General features: G+C 43.0%; 1 protein-coding gene across 2 annotated transcripts; it reads left to right on the top strand.

The window, feature by feature from the left end:
* The first annotated feature begins 113 nt into the window (after positions 1-113).
* On the top strand, positions 114-13,401 carry wrap53 (WD repeat containing, antisense to TP53). 2 transcript variants are annotated; one of them, XM_070855075.1, is made up of 11 exons: positions 114-291; positions 757-1,195; positions 1,333-1,519; positions 2,781-2,876; positions 3,344-3,452; positions 4,564-4,652; positions 6,809-7,032; positions 8,875-9,086; positions 9,934-10,037; positions 10,686-10,829; positions 11,777-13,401. In XM_070855075.1, exons 2-11 carry the CDS (start codon positions 922-924, stop codon positions 12,000-12,002), a joined length of 1,665 nt encoding a protein of 554 aa, XP_070711176.1. In that variant the 5' UTR covers positions 114-291; positions 757-921; the 3' UTR covers positions 12,003-13,401. The 2 variants fall into 2 exon arrangements, with proteins under 2 accessions (XP_070711176.1, XP_070711175.1); XM_070855074.1 differs by having other exon boundaries at positions 752-1,195.
* Positions 13,402-14,201: the final 800 nt, after the last annotated feature.

Genomic DNA, 14,201 nt, shown 5'->3' with positions numbered 1-14,201 from the left:
TGTGTGTCAGAGAGAGAGAGCTAACATCATGAGTAACGCTGCTTTGTATCAGCCATGAGGACGTCACTGTCACCAGCGGAACTCTCGCGATAGTTCAAAACACATGGCCGCCCACAGTGTTTACAACTTCTCGTGATGAACTGGTGAATAGAAAGACAAAGTCCCGAAGTAGCAGGGCGACGCATACTGTTGTATGCTATCCGCACTCGACCGCTTCAAGGGAAACTTGGACGAGAAAAGTGTTGAAGCCAAACTGCAGCAGAACCAAAGGCCAGGCAAGCCACAGCACAGGTAGGTAGCATGAGACTGGAGCTAATGCTAACAGCGGCTAACTGGAGACGGCTGCCGTTTCTGTTGTCCTCTGTCGGTTTAGAGAAATGGAAGCATTTTTCCTTCTTTGCACAGCATAATTAAGCTCGTATAACGACAGCAGAGCATGCACGGAGTAAAATGTGTCAAGGTTTGTCGAATAATTTGAACCTCGTAAGCGTTAAATTAGCGAAATGGACATTGATGCTAGTTTGGAGTGGTTGGCACGTTACGACTAGCCACAGGTGTGTGCGTGCGCGGGGTTTAAATGTGCAGCTTGGTTATTCATTAGTCAAAACAAATAACCAAATCACCTTTACACCTCTTCAATGGCGGGTTTGTGCAGGGCTTTGCTTATATTCTTGCAGAGTTTGAGGTTTCCATCTTGTCTGACTGATCTCACCTGTCCTGTGACTTCTTTGCCCGCCTCACTGTTTTCTAGCCTAGTGGGAGCTGTGATGTCCTCGACCCCCAGCAGACTCAAACACCCACACTGCAGGAAGAAGCACTATCCCAGTAGCACTTACCTCACCCACGTCTGACAGCCAACCACTGGACACAAGGCACTTGGACGCCAGTTAGAGGACTTGAGAGACTGATAAACAAGGAGAGATGTCTGACTCGGCTGGTGGTGAAAGCGGAGGTGTGGCAGGCGTAGGGCAGGACGCAGATGCAGACAATGAGCCCCCTCAACAGGCGCCACCTTTACTTGCAGGTGACAGTTTAGAGGAAGGTTCAGAGGAGGGGGCACCTACATCTGCCAAGCGGCCCAGAATGAGCGAGGAGGAACAGGGTTTGGAGCAGTTTGCAAAACCCGTCAAGATGCTTGGAGAAACACCAGCCCGGGCTTGTTTGCTACAGGAAGACGCAGCCCCACTCGCACAAAGTAAAGTATCTGCAGATGCATGAGTCAAATTAAATTTAAAGTTGAGACTTTGGCTGGCTGGAGAGGAAAATGATTCAGGGTTAGCTTGAAGATAAGATGAATGAATTAACCTGTGAACTCTCTGATGCTTGGAACAGGAGAACCACTGCAATGTGAGGAGGAAGGTGGGAAGGGGGAAGAGGTGCCTGTCTGTGGGGGAGGTGAAGAAGAATACCATCAGAATGGAGATGGAGGGCAGGGCGCCCCTTTAGAAGAAGGAGAGACGAAACCAGAGGAGGAGCGCAACGGTAACAGATCTGCAGACAGCCCCAGTGAAGGACAGCAGTAAGTGGAGGAAGAAGTCAGGTTTATTTTTAACCCCTGTTTCCATGTAACTAGGGGTAAAGACACAGTAGACACACCATCAAGGGATCTATTTCAAGCAGGGTTTTGTGAGGGGTGGAGGTGATATATAATGAGTATGAAATGTGTTAAACACATCTGTTTTTGAAACAGATACTGTTTCGTACATGTACTGCAGAGCCAGTGGTTCTGGTAACTGCAGAACTGTATAGTCTGGGAAAAAAATTAGATACTCATGCCAGTGTTTGTTGATCACATGCTCTGATGGGCTCAGTGTGCAGTCAATACCACGAACATGTGTGGCTTTTTTCCCACCTGTTTGTGTTTAACTCTTTGAACTCTGTAATTTAAATGCACCGCCTGTCCCTACACATTGTGATTGTGCCTTATAGGGCCACAATTTTGGCTGGTATGATTGATACCAATGGATACCCATGTGTGCCGAGATTCAGTTGGGCGACTAGCCCACGAGCAGTCCATTTTCATGGGGTTAGATTAAATCTGTTGTGTTGGTGAGACATCATTCCTGTTATCACTTCACTGCTTGATGTACCTCCAATTCACCAGGAGCACTACTACTATTAAATACACACGTAGGTGGTCAAAGCAAACTATGACTGGTGAATACACTTGCATACAAGAAACTTCATAATTAGATATGATAGAACATGTTAGATATTGATATTAACAAGTAAGACAGCTCATGTCCCATAGCCTAATGTGTATTGTGCCACTTGGTATTGCAAAGTGTCAATAAGGCAGTTAATGAAGCAGGATATACACTCATTTTACTTTGAAGTAAAATGTTCAGTTTTACTCACTTTGATGCAATCTACCTTACTTGCAATTAATAGAACATGGTGTTGTGTTAAGATGTTGCTGCACTTCCTCACTCACACACTCATTTTAAAGTGGGGCAGCAAAAACAGCACATCATCAACTGATTAAATATGTAATGCTATCAATCATCGCAGCGGCAGGATTTGTAGATGATCACGTGAGATGAAAAACAATGGAATTAACCTGTAGAAGTTAATTCCAGGCTTGGAAAGTCATCGATGGCATTTAACTTGATAACTGAGCAAAAGTACAAATCAAGGTTGTGGTTGCGTTCATTCTGGTAACTTAATGCTCTCAACATTCAGATGGGAAATTCTGTCGTTCAGTTTGTGGTGTGATGTTCCTATTCTTGTCTTTAAACTCCTTAAGTGAAGACTTGCCCTTCTCTCCGTCTTGCTTTCAGCCTTGGCTTAGATTTTACCCAGAACCCCCAGATGCTGACTGGTTCCTGGACTGAGTATTCCAACCTTCCAGAGAATTACCTCAAAGGCTGCAAATGGTAAACTCTTCTAAAAATAACATGGCACTTCATACACAATACAGAAGAGGGTTTGAAGGCGCTAAATATAAAACTTTCACATCATTATCAAATTTGTGAGTCATTAGCATGATTACCATAGATGAGTAAGAACACTACATTTGCACATTTTGTGCGCAGGGACAGACATCAGTGTCCTGGATTACTGAGAAATCATTCTCTTCTTTCAGTGCAAATGAAGCTAGAAAATGACTTTCACTGTGTTTGTCATTCTCAGGTCATAGGGGGAACAGTGCAGACAGTAAATTTGCTATAAGTTATGCCAATAGTAAAAATCTCATGGTCCAGATCAATCAGTATCTCAATTAGTACAATTAAGGATGCTATAAATAGCACATTTAGTTCAAATTACATGTGCAGTGTACTACAACATAAAACCAACATGTGTACATTATCTTTTTCTAATCCCTCCTCCCTTTATAAACCAGGGCCCCCGATGGTTCCTGCATCCTGACCAACAGTGCAGACAATGTGCTCCGTGTGTACAACCTCCCTCCAGAGGTTTACAGCTACAACTGGGACTTGCTTCCTGAGATGGTGAGCGCACAGATAGCCGAACTATCAGGGATTCCCCAAATGTTTGAGTAGAAGACAGAAGAAGTAACTGACTAAAGGGATGTTGGCAACCCACAGAAAACCTTGAACAAATATCTTTATTAAAGGCTGTTTCAGAAGAGAGATTTTCTTTTCAAGACACATGTTCCAAGAATCCTGCACACCGTCAGTCATTCGAACTAACTTAATTAACACAATGTTTTCATCCTCAGAGACGACACGTGAATACAGTGAGTTCAAGTAACGGACAGTGCAGGCTTCTTTTACCTTACTAGAGTGAACCAACATTGATAGAGGCCAGTCTGGGCAAAAATTACCCTCACCATGCACAAATCAGGAATTGAAACCATTCCTCTAGCGCCCCCATCAGACCCAAGTCGAGGCCACTTTTTGTCTTGTACATACCATAAAAGAAAACCTCCAGCTTGTGACTGCAAATAGAGATTTCTAGAGGTTTGTGGTTTGAACCACTTCTTTTCCCCAAGTGATAAATCATGAGATTTATGTGAGATTTTATGTTTCTTTCAAATACTGTCTGAACTAAAGAAAAGGTCATCAACCTGTTGTGTGTTGTCTAAACTACTGCCACATCACTACATTGTTGTTCAACATGATTTATGCATGTATGATGTGTTACAATCGACAAAGAAAAAACAATGATGAATCTAAGGCAGCAGCTTCAAAATATTGCTTTGAATTGTTAAGATTTAACACTTGGAATAAAAAAGGCGTTCTGTCATTTATGGTTTGGGAAATATAAAGTGGCAAGCCAATCTCTTAATAATATTACAGGCTAGTAGATTGGGATCACTGAACAAAAATAATTGAAATATAATCCAGTTTCCTCTATTACAGTGATCTCAAGGACATTTGTGAAAAGGGTAGAAAATTAAGCTTTGATTGCTCTATTTCCCACATGGTGCCACTGGCTTTCAATATTGAATTTTACTGCAATGAAAAGCCTGTGATATTGTCTTCTGCCTGCCTATTCAGTACCAGCATCAGCCCTGATCGGACATTACAATAAACAGTTTGGTAATAGTGTTCCTGTCATTACTTTCCTGACTGTCTCCTTTATTTAATTCTGTGGCAGAGCCCAGTGCTGAGGATGGCAGAGGGAGACACCATCTATGACTACTGCTGGTACCCCAAGATGAACTCTCTGGACCCGGACTCGTGCTTGTGAGTTCAGCTTGATCTTTGCTGGCCCGTGCCCTGAGCCTCAGCTCTTAACAGCTGGATAGATGAGACATTTAAAGTTCACTTTGAAGGTCAGCCTGCCAGACGGTGAAGGATGAACACACTGAAAAGGAGCCGTGTTGTTTATCAAAGTTGATGTCAGTCAGTGATTGGTGTTTTTAATCTAGATCTCAGACAGTTAGAGTGTGTGTGTGATTGAGACTTTGTGTGTTCTTGAGCCTGTCTAATCGACTATCCGGACACAGAAGATATTGTTGTATACTTGTGACTCATTCTTTGATCCATGTGGTATTTGCGCTCGTTTTGGGAGCCGGCTGCCAGCGTGGAGAGAAGCTGTAAAAGCTTTGTGATGTCTCTCATTATGAGTGAAGAGCTGGCCTTCGTCTTGTCTGCCTCTGCCTCCGTCACAATCCGCTCTGCTGTTTGAGACCCACAGTGCTTTTCAGCATGATTCATCTCACTAACAGCCCTCCCGAGTCCAGACAACACCTAAAGGCCATCAAGATTCCTTGACATGGGCTACTCTTTTCACCTTGTTCTCTTTTTTGACATATGTGTGCAGGCGCGTGCTCTAGCAGGCTCTTAAAATGCGGCAATTATGACATCACTGAGTGTTTGTGCACGAGCGAATGAAGCAGAGCCAACATCAGTAACACCCAGCCGTCTCCGCGGCGAATGCATATCATCTGGGGGAGAGAGGTAGGGCCGTGCTAACGAGCTGAGTTCAAGTTGCCAGCAGTTTTCACTGTGTGTATACCTCCTCCCCCAGCTCCCATCATCCTCCAGTTACACCGTCAACCCTCTGACAGATCCCTGTGATCAAGGCCCAGTGTTGGCACGGCTCCACCCCAACACCAGACAGCCCTCTCTGTGTAAGAGGGGGGGGGGGGCGAGGGTCAGGAGCTGCTTGTCCAAAGATGAGAGTTGTGTAAACATCACAATGATCAACAAACGACTCATGTGGATAATGAACCACTTGAGAGGTCTGTGTGCATCTGCCAAAGCCCTGCAAAGACCTGTCTGTCACGAGGATGAGGATGCCAGTGGGAGCTGGCGGCAGATATTCTTCCTCTTCTTCAGATCACAGCCACATATCAGAGAGGAGCTCCAGCAGGGCACAGTTAGGTGGCTGGACAAGCTCAGGGTAAATTGTTGAGAGCTGAGGCAGCCAGATAAAAGGTTATAGCTGTGATTATTAAAAGCATTTACAGCAAACCTGTTTGTCTAGTGCTGTTCCTACCTTCCTCTTTCTTCCTCCAACCCCTCTTTTCATCTCCCATTTTGCTTCTCATTCCTCCCCCTGCGCTCCTTGAACTCGCTGTCTGCCAAAAGCTGCGTGTTGTTGATGCCCCTCCTGTAGAGAGGGAATAAGGGCCCCTGTTATGGCTCGGTTAAGTTGCACTGAGTTCTAGGCATGGCTCCAAGCTAGCAGCAGTCTAGCATTATAATTGGGCATTTCCCTGCTCTGGAATAAAGCTGCGGCTCAAAGGGGCCATAGCAGAACACGGAAGCAGTGGTAGGGGCTAATTTCCTTTGTCTAATTGAGCCGCAGTGATGTTTCGGCATTTGTTCAGCGCCCAGTAATTAGAGTTAAAAAGGCATGGCTCAGTCTTTGGCCCTGATTTGAATCAATAAGGATGTGCCATGCTCTTGTCTCCATAATGAGGCATAGCACAATGCTGTGTATTTGCTTTGAAGCATTAATACGTTCAGGTTGCTTTAGAGCAGTAGAGGTTAGAAACAAGAAAATGAATACAGTTTCTTGGTCATACATAATGTATATTTCCATCTCAGCAGCCTGTTTTATTTGAATCTGTTTTGTCATCTCATCCTTTGAGATGCAAGTACAACTCAATGTTATTCCACAAGTTACATTATTTTACCTTTGTAAACAAATACTTTGTTGCTCTATGTTCATTCATTGCACACTTGTGTGTTGTAAAGTGAGTCATTCCTTAATTGCTAGCTATTAAAAAAAGCCCGTGAGGACAGTAAAGATTGAAGTATCCTCAGCATTTATTCACTTTTCATAATTTGCATCATTCACTCTCTATCCCCTGTTGTCTCCCAGTCCTTCCCCATATGTCATGATAACTCATTTTATTCCCCTATTCTTTTTGTCTGGCCTCTCACTGCAGTCTAGCCAGCAGTAGCCGCGACAACCCAGTCCACGTGTGGGATGCATTCTACGGGGAGGTGCGAGCCAGTTTCCGCCCCTATAATCACCTGGATGAGCTGACAGCAGCCCACTCCCTCTGCTTCTCGCCTGATGGAACACAGCTCTATTGCGGCTTTGACAAAACTGTCAGGGTCTTCTACACTGAGCGTCCTGGAAGAGACTGTGAGGAGCGTCCCACCGTAGGTCAGTTATCAACTGCTCTCACACACACTGGAGGTTTTGTGTGATTTCAGCCGATTAACTACAAATCATGAATACTCAACGCATATGGGTGTGCCATATTGTATTGTTTTTAAAATAATAATAACCTTTATATTGTGATAATGGCAGTTTTCAAGCTTGTTGATGTAATACAAAAAAAAGGCATAGCTGAAAGTGAAAGTTACATTGCCATAGACTCCATGACTCCATTCTGAACCTGCATGTTCAATCTTGGGTCCATTTGTGTTTCATGAATGGACAATGCCCTCAAAGTTGATGGACATGGATTCTACTTTCTAAAGTAACGTTTTGTACATGTAGAGCACAACATGTGTAATGAATTCAGCCACACCGACAACTGAAAGTGCAGAAAGACTAAGATACCCACGAGCAACAGGTAAATAAGAAAATTAGTTTATCACGAGTCATTGGTAAAAGAAACTAGAAATGTCATTGTCAAGTGCACAGTAATGCCTGTAACCAGATGGAATGAATAGGCCTGTTTTGATGTTGCTTCGTGAAATGCATACAGAGCTCGTATGAACATGCAAACTACTTAAATAACAAATATGCAGATTATACTGTTCAGTGTAGGGCAGGCTTCATTGACTCAGCTTTTTATATTTTGAGCAGCATCTGGTTCTCATCAGTTACTGTTTTATCATATCAATATTTTGTTGTATCGTCAAGAACATCTTTGTCGCAGAAATACCCTGATATCATGATATTAGTTCAGGGCCTTGTCACCCTAGTTGCATAAAATGTGTACTCCTATTAGCGAGCAGGGACTCCTCTGAAAACTGTCCCCGTTGTTCAAGGGCACGTCAAACTCTGAGAATTATCATTTTCACTGCATTTGTTATACAACACATTACATCCATTATGTAAAATCAAAGCCACAAGACAAACAGCAAGCACACAGGGACATTGTGAAAAGCATTATGTGAAGTCAGTTGTGTTGTGTCTTGTTTGACAGCTTGCTGTCACATACGGGACTGAAGTCTCCTTGAACGAGGCAACAAGGAGACTTTTTATTGTGTACTTTCTGACAAAAAAATGAAGCAAACTCAGTGTTTACCGTGATGAATCACTGTTGCACACTTCAAACAAGTTTCAGTTCACTGACAGGTTTTTGTAACTTAGTGAAATTAACTGAACCGAGTGGTTGAAGTATTGAAGTAAGCATCAAAATAATCCTTGAAAATGTCAACAAATAGGCTTTATTTTTCATATCCTTTGTCGTTCTTTCTTGTTGTTTATTGCAAAGAGTGGTAAGTACAAGATGAGCCCAAAATACCTGAAATAGGGATTTTTTTCAGGTAATAAGATAAACAGACAAGTAACTTTACTTGTCTGCAGACTGCAATGATCTACCAGAGACAGATGTCAAGTTGAGAATGTGGCAGAGTGAAGGTTTTTCTTATTACCTGAAAAAAATCCTCATATCTATACTTGTCTGTTTGGCTCCATCAGCTCTACTCGATAATTAATAACTGTAAATTATGCAGCAATGTATGGTTAATCTCAAAAACAGACAATGTGGTACATGGGAGGACTTTGCCAAACCCTCATTTGTGCTTTTGTGTGCCAAAAATGTGCTAAAGCCTGTTTTAAAGAGTGAGAAAACATAAAAAGAAACAGATGGGGCCAATTGTGAGTGTGTGTGTGCATTGTTGAGAAATATTTTCCTCTTAGAGATGTAATCAGGAATGTTGGAGCTGCCAAAAAGTCAACTTTGAGTAGAAGTTACTGGGAGTTGTGTCTTGTGAACCTTTTAAAAGACTGGAAGCCCTGCCAAATGCCACTCTCTTGTCTTCTCTGCAGTGAAGAAGCAGGGCCAATGTGGCATCATCTCCTGCTTTGGCTTCAGCCCCTGCCAGTCTGTTTACGCCTGTGGCTCTTACTCCCGCTGCGCTGGCCTCTACTCCTGCCAAGACGGCACCCTGCTGGCTCTTCTGCCGACCCGCCACCACGGAGGCCTCACCCATCTGCTCTTCTCCCCCGACGGCAACTACCTGTACACCGGCGGGCGCAAGGTGAACACACACACACTTGCATGAAGCAGCATGCAGAGAGACCTGGGGGTAATAATGCTGCTTCATTTGAATGAGCACACACACACACTCACCATCAGTCGATTTTGTGTGTTAAGCAGGTAACAAATGACTTTCCACTGTTGCTTTGGAACTTTGGTTTACACAAGCATGAACAAAGCTTGTGGATAAAAACTTGAAATGGTCCTGTCTTGATGGCATTAGTCAGCATGGAATGAATCTGATTAGGTATTATGGCATTCCCCCAAAAGTTAAAGTGGTGCTGCAGAGGTTTGCCATCACAGGACCTTACATTTGCACCTATTAGATTATTTAGGTTATTTGTTTTAATGTAACATCTGTGTGATTCAATGCCCTCCATTCATCCTTGTTACCCTGTCACCCTGCTCAGATTAAATATGCACTGGTTAAACATTCCAGCGTCAACAAAGTTACTCTGTAGGATGCAAGTCACTCTGCCAGCTAATGAATCTACAATTAAGCAATGGGGTCAAGAGTACAGATTCACCGCACACCACAGGTCCATGTTGAATATATATCAAGTCTTCATAAGCTGCAGAAATGGAAGATCTGAATGTAAATTTGAGGTGGGTTTGTAAATAAAGCTGTGTCTGTGCATTTCTAGTTTTTGTAGTTGTTAGTTTTACTTTTTTTTTTTTTTTTTAAACAAATAAAAATTTCAGTTGTTTGTCGTGTGATGATGCAGGGCAACGATGTGTAACATAAATTTTTTGTCCAGAAGGTTATCTGATACCTACATGTAGTAAAGCTCTGTAGCCCTGGACAAAAAGCTCTTGTGAATAGTGTCTGTGTGTGTGTCTGTGTGTAGGATCCAGAAATCCTGTGCTGGGACCTAAGAGAGCCAGACAAGGTTGTGTTTTCACTCAAGAGGAATGTGGCCACTAACCAACGCATCTACTTTGACCTGGATGCGTAAGTTTACTTCATTAATTAGAGCTGTACTCAGTGCTGTGTGAGAGAGAGAGAGAGAACAGGCTTGCTACAAAGTGGCGATATTGCCCACATTGGTGTTTCAATGCCGATCAGTCACCTGTGGCCATAGACTGTATGTAAGAGGCAGACGTGGCCACCGTGACATCATCCATTGGTTTGTGGACCACAGTTTTTAGGCCAACTGTGATTGGTTAGGTTTGGGCATGACCCATCTCTGGTTGGTTAGACACAAGGCCGCGCCAACCCGAAGCATCCCCTGCTTTATCATCTCTTTTACTCTAAATGGAAACATAATTGACTAAATTAACATTATGCTATATTGAAGAAGACTTGAAACTAGTGACTGAGACCATAAGCTCATTAGCAAAATGTTTACTGAGGTACTAAATCAAGTGAAAAGGTCATTTTCTCATAGACTTCCACATATTTGGAGTTCTTTTTGAATCAGCAGAGTCACCCCCTGCAGGCCATTAGAAAGAATGCAGCTTTAAGGCACTTCTGTGTTGGATTTAATTTTCATACCTGGAGGCTACATCCACCTCTTGTATACAGTCTGTGGCTGCGACCTTTTGGCACGTACCTTATGTTTGTTGTGCACGGATGTTTGTTTTGTCTGTTTCTGTATAGGTCAGGCAGGTACCTGCTGAGCGGCGACACAGAGGGAGTGGTGTCCATATGGGACACCCACACAGCCCCTCCTGATGGCAATGAGGAGCTACTGCAACCTCAGCTCAGGTTCCAGGCCCATTGGGACTGCACTAACGGCGTCAGGTAGGATTTTTTTTTTAAATCTAAGCCCAGGCACAAGATGTCTGCGTAATGTTCAGTAATGATCGGACAGAGAAAATACCAGAATGAAACTGATCCATTCCTAAAACGGTATCTGACCACCACCAAGTTTGTTTTTGTCACAATTACTTGTAATGGAGTAAAAGGGTTAAAAGATTCCATTAGCATTAGATGTACAAAATAAATCTTTCAAAAAGTAGAAACCAAAACCCCTGAATGTTTCCAGGTCATGGGATATCGTTTCATCAGAAGTCAAACACAACCTCACAGGAAGTCTATTACAAATGTAAGAATCCTGATAGAGAAAATCATATTGTACCTCCATACAAACAGCACAGCCACTGTAAATAGGAGACAGAAAGGGAGTAATCATCAGATGTAGGTCCTTCAGTCATCTGCAGTGACTGTGTCGCTGTTTTCCTGCCTCATTGTGCGACTTTTGTACTGTTTGGCTCCTCCAGTCATTCACACAAAAGCACAGGAGATGCAAACAAATCATCCAAACTGTTTTAGATAAGCAAAGAAACGGCTTCAATTTCGGAGTGGTAATATTCCACAGCACACAGTATTACTGCTTTGTGAGAACAGAGACCAGTAATAACTGCAGCTTCTTTATGCATTTCTGAAAAATCCAGTAAACAGCTTTGTTGCTTGATAGCAATTCACATAATTTAATGGTGGTGTGTGGAAGAGATGAAGTAACTGATGGACTGATGGTTGTGAGTGGGCTACAATTATATATAGAAAATAACATGTATTCTAAGTCTGTGGCGTGCATCTGTTGTTCTCTTCAGTTCTCTTGAATCCCTAGAAAAGCACACACAAGTTGTTGTTTTTTTTGCATCACACCCTCGTGACTCCATCACTTTCGTTTCCTTCAATTCCCTGTGTCCCTCCTCCCTCATGTCTTCCATCCTTCCCTTCTACAGTATTCATCCCTTCATGCCATTGTTGGCAACATCCAGTGGCCAGCGCCAGTTCCCGTGGCCTGGCGACAGTGACGGTGACTCGATCTCTGATGGCGAGGGAGGCGAAGCTGTGATGACACCGCAGGAGATCCGACAAGACAACGCCCTGACTCTGTGGTGGGCCGGACCGCTCGGCCCCACCGCAGAGGGGAGCCAAGAACAGAGCACTGCAGCGGCGAAGGCCTGAAGTTGACACAAATTGAGTTACACCTGCCATGTGATATTTATTTTGGGAATGTTTGGGAAGGATAAAGCTAATTATGGGTCAGTCAGATTCTCTTTGCCATCATCTACATGAGCTGGTAGAGCATTTCTGGATCATTTTTAAACCTCTGGTTACCTTAAACATTAGGATATTTACAGTCCCAATAAACATATCACCTGCAGGTTTATGACATTTACAAACAGTACTCTCACATGCAGAGATTAAATTAACACAGGACAGTAGAGAACAGATTTCCAGGGTTCTGTGGGTGAAGACTTCTTTACTGTCATGCCAATTTGGTATTAAGATTTTGGAACTATATGCCAAGGTTGCGGTCAATACTAAAACCCAAGGAGGTTTTCTATGAAACCTCACTCAGGTTGAGACAACATGTGGGTTGCATCAGAAGTGGACAGGGGCCCAATTATTGATTTGTTTTGTTACTTAATTAGTGAGAGAACATTTTTTTTTTTTTTTAATCCTGTCAAGATTAAATATAATGGATCTTTGGAAACTTGACCTTTTTTGTTTTAATGGGGAGTCTACTTCCTGAAGTGGATGAATTTGGCTGAATTGAAAGCCTGGACTGTGGTGTGAAGCGGCCCGGTGTCTGTCCAGTGATTGCTCCTCCAATCTGAGTTGTTTCTGTGGGAGTGTCTGTTTACGTGTGTGTGGCTGATGCTGCCCCCGGAGATTCCTATAACTGCTATAGTTACAGTAAGTGCCATTTGTTCTTGAGCTTTGCTTTTGTAAACTTGTGGGATCTCCTGTTTTTACCTTCTTTTTTACTATTAGACGCACCAAGTGTTGTGTCGCTCTGTGCATGCCCACAAATGTATATTTTTGTAAAGCCATGATGATCATTCTAATTTTTTGAATGTATTCTCTGTAAGCAGCTAGCTTGATTACTGTAACCTCATAACAATCTGTGAAAGTCTCTAAGAAGTGGGTGCACCTGGAAAACAAGTGATTTTTTTTTTTTCCTTTTCTTCAGATTGTGCTCAGATCATATTTGTATCTGTGTGAGTGGTGACGTGGCAACACAAAACACATTGTATTTGTATAATTGCATTAATAATGTTCTGCTGTGAGTGGCTCAATGCTTATGTTGCCATCAGTGGGGTGTGCTTTGCTGCTTTCCTTGAAGGTTGATCAAATGAGCACAGCCCTGTACCTTTTAGACACTGAGGACTCTATCAGTTTTGATAGGTTTCACTTCTTGCTACTATTACACAATACTACACAAATGTGCTCTCCCAGGAAGCTTTGGGAACCATGATGTCACATTCGTCTTTGGATAGATATCTGTGTCAACAACCGGTGGCTTTCTGGTGGTTTTATTCAAGCTGGGGTGAATTAAAAGCATATCTCTTCACAGGTTCACAGTCTTATACATGTTTGTCCTTTCTCTGTAAAGCAGGCCAGAGTTGGATGCCTGCCCTGATGAATGCAAGACGATGTTGCACTAGAGTCAAGAAGCAGCTCTTTAAAGCTAAGGGACTTCTGGTTTTCGCTTATGAGATGGAAACTATTCATAGCTTTCACCTTTCCCACACACACTCATGTATTTGATTGTCTGAAGCCACAGGGGCACACCGAGCAGAGAGCCAAGCTGGAGAGCTGCGCTGTTGTGTTGTGCAGGTTGCTTAGCGACCGCCTTCGCCTGGGGAAAGGAAAGTAGAAAGACGACAAGAAGGAAAATTGGGGACAGAAAGGGAAAAATGGCAAACAAGTGTAATAGATAATCTAGAGGTGTAGTGATTGCTGCTTGTTTGTCTGATGGTCTGGACTCGTCTTAATCTCAGCCCTACCAGAGAGTTGTGCGTGCGGGGATGAGTGAGATGTATGTCCTTATCACCTCTGGGTGTCTGCTGTATGCCATTAGGGACAGAATGTGGTTATGACTCAAAGATGCTAGCACTGCCAATCAAGTCAATCTATGGACAGTTCTCTGGGTTTGATGGTCATGCTCTGTCATGCAGTATGGTGTGTGAGATAGATGTAAGCTTATACACCATATCTAGTCTGTAGAACTTGCCTTTGATTGAAAGAATCGTATTCTGTCACTTGACTCAGCAGCGATCAAAGGAAGCAGGATGCAGCGAAGCTCGATTCAAGGTGTCTAAATTCAAATACACTAATACCCAATTGTGTATGTACTCAAAGTTGCTGTAATCAAAA

This window comes from Pempheris klunzingeri, chromosome 23, assembly GCF_042242105.1.
Source record: "Pempheris klunzingeri isolate RE-2024b chromosome 23, fPemKlu1.hap1, whole genome shotgun sequence".
NCBI classification, from domain to species: Eukaryota; Metazoa; Chordata; class Actinopteri; order Acropomatiformes; family Pempheridae; genus Pempheris; species Pempheris klunzingeri.
This window is presented reverse-complemented; position numbering and strand designations above follow the sequence as displayed.

Bases quoted from the DNA above. Each gene is read 5' to 3' on its own strand.
- wrap53 (XM_070855075.1), top strand. From the start codon at position 922: ATGTCTGACTCGGCTGGTGGTGAAAGCGGAGGTGTGGCAGGCGTAGGG. The intron at 3,453-4,563 runs GTGAGCGCACAG...ATTCTGTGGCAG, and splicing joins GGGACTTGCTTCCTGAGATG to AGCCCAGTGCTGAGGATGGC. The intron at 9,087-9,933 runs GTGAACACACAC...GTCTGTGTGTAG, and splicing joins TGTACACCGGCGGGCGCAAG to GATCCAGAAATCCTGTGCTG.